We start from the raw sequence: 1,317 nt of genomic DNA on the forward strand, positions 1-1,317 counted from the left end.
CCTCCCCAGGGCTGTCTGCTTTCCTTTGCCCCCTTGGCAAGAACAGGAGAGGAAAAAAGAATAATTAAACCCAAACATTCTGGTAACTTTTTCCTGGAACTCGAGGATGCAGGGCGGGAGGCTCTGATCCTGCAATAGTAGGTCGGACAATCTGTCGACCCCTGTCTGTCTCTCCACCCCCACCCTGCTCCCTCAGTGCTGGTGCTAGCACCCAAGGATTGGACCTCACCAGCCCTCCTGCTGATCCCGGGACCATGTCCTGACTCCCGAGGCAGTGCCTTTAAGGACCGGATCCCCTCCTGGACCCCTCCTGCCAGCACCCCCACCCTGATGTCCAAAGCAGATCAGGGGACTCATCCTGGAGCCTTCCTATACTGGGGTGAATAGTGGCCCCCAAAACACATGTCTACCCAGAACCTATAAACGTGACATTATTTGGCAAAAGGGCCTTTGTACATGTAATGAAGTCAAGGATCTTGAGATGCCATCATCCTGGATTACCCTGGTGGACCCTAAGTAAAATGACAGGTAAGACACAGAAGAGAGACACAGAAGAAGCTACATGAAGACAGAAGCAGAGACTGGAGTGATGTGGCTACGAGCCAAGAACACCTGGACCCACCAGAAACTGCAAGAGGCAGGAAGGATCCTCCCCTGGAGCTTCAGAGGGAGCATGGCCCTGCTGACCCCTTGATTTTGGGTCCCTGGCCTCCAGAACCATAAGAGAGTCAACCTCTGTTGCTGTAAGTTGCCCAGTTTGTGGTAGTTTGTTACAGCTGCCCCAGAACACTCATACATTTCTCTTTCCTGTGCTCCATCATCTCTTCCATGACTCTTCTTCCCTCTGTTGCCTCTTCGCTAAACCCAACGCCAGGCCAGCACTTACCACCCGCACTGCCCCTTCATCCAAGCCCAAGGCACCTCTTGGGTGAGCTTCCTGGGTGCCTGTAGGGCAAGCCCAGGCATGGGAGAGGGAAGGGGTTTCTGTGACCTTGGGGATTCTGCCAGGCGGGAGGCACAGGAAAATTGTGGAGGAGCAGGTGGTGGCTGAGGGCCTAGGCTACCCTGAGCCCTGGGTGGAGAGACGGGTGACTCAGGTGACTCACCTGAGACCAGGCCCAAGCAACAGGGCCACTCCAGACTTCTCTGCCTTCCCACCTGACTCTCTGGGTTTATTTGAGCACATCTTTCCTCTCTGGCCTCCAGATGCCCATGGGGGTGAAGCTTGGGCAGTGCCGGGGCGGTGGTGGCACTCACGGGAGATCGATCCAAGCTCGGGGCGCCAGCCGGTCCTCCTGGAGCCGGTTGTGGCTGAGC

At 56.1% G+C, this 1,317-nt stretch overlaps 1 protein-coding gene across 1 annotated transcript in view; it reads right to left on the reverse strand.

Annotated features, from left to right (window-relative positions):
* LOC102768252 (extracellular matrix protein 2) overlaps window positions 1–1,317 on the reverse strand; it is a 5,453-nt gene that overhangs the window by 1,909 nt on the left and 2,227 nt on the right. The window contains exon 6 of the mRNA XM_006766959.1: window positions 1,258–1,311. Coding sequence (XP_006767022.1) covers window positions 1,258–1,311 — 54 coding nt within the window. The remainder of the gene's footprint in view (window positions 1–1,257; window positions 1,312–1,317) is intronic.

The sequence above is a fragment of the Myotis davidii genome, unplaced genomic scaffold (assembly GCF_000327345.1).
Source record: "Myotis davidii unplaced genomic scaffold, ASM32734v1 scaffold462, whole genome shotgun sequence".
In the NCBI taxonomy this organism is placed as follows: Eukaryota; Metazoa; Chordata; class Mammalia; order Chiroptera; family Vespertilionidae; genus Myotis; species Myotis davidii.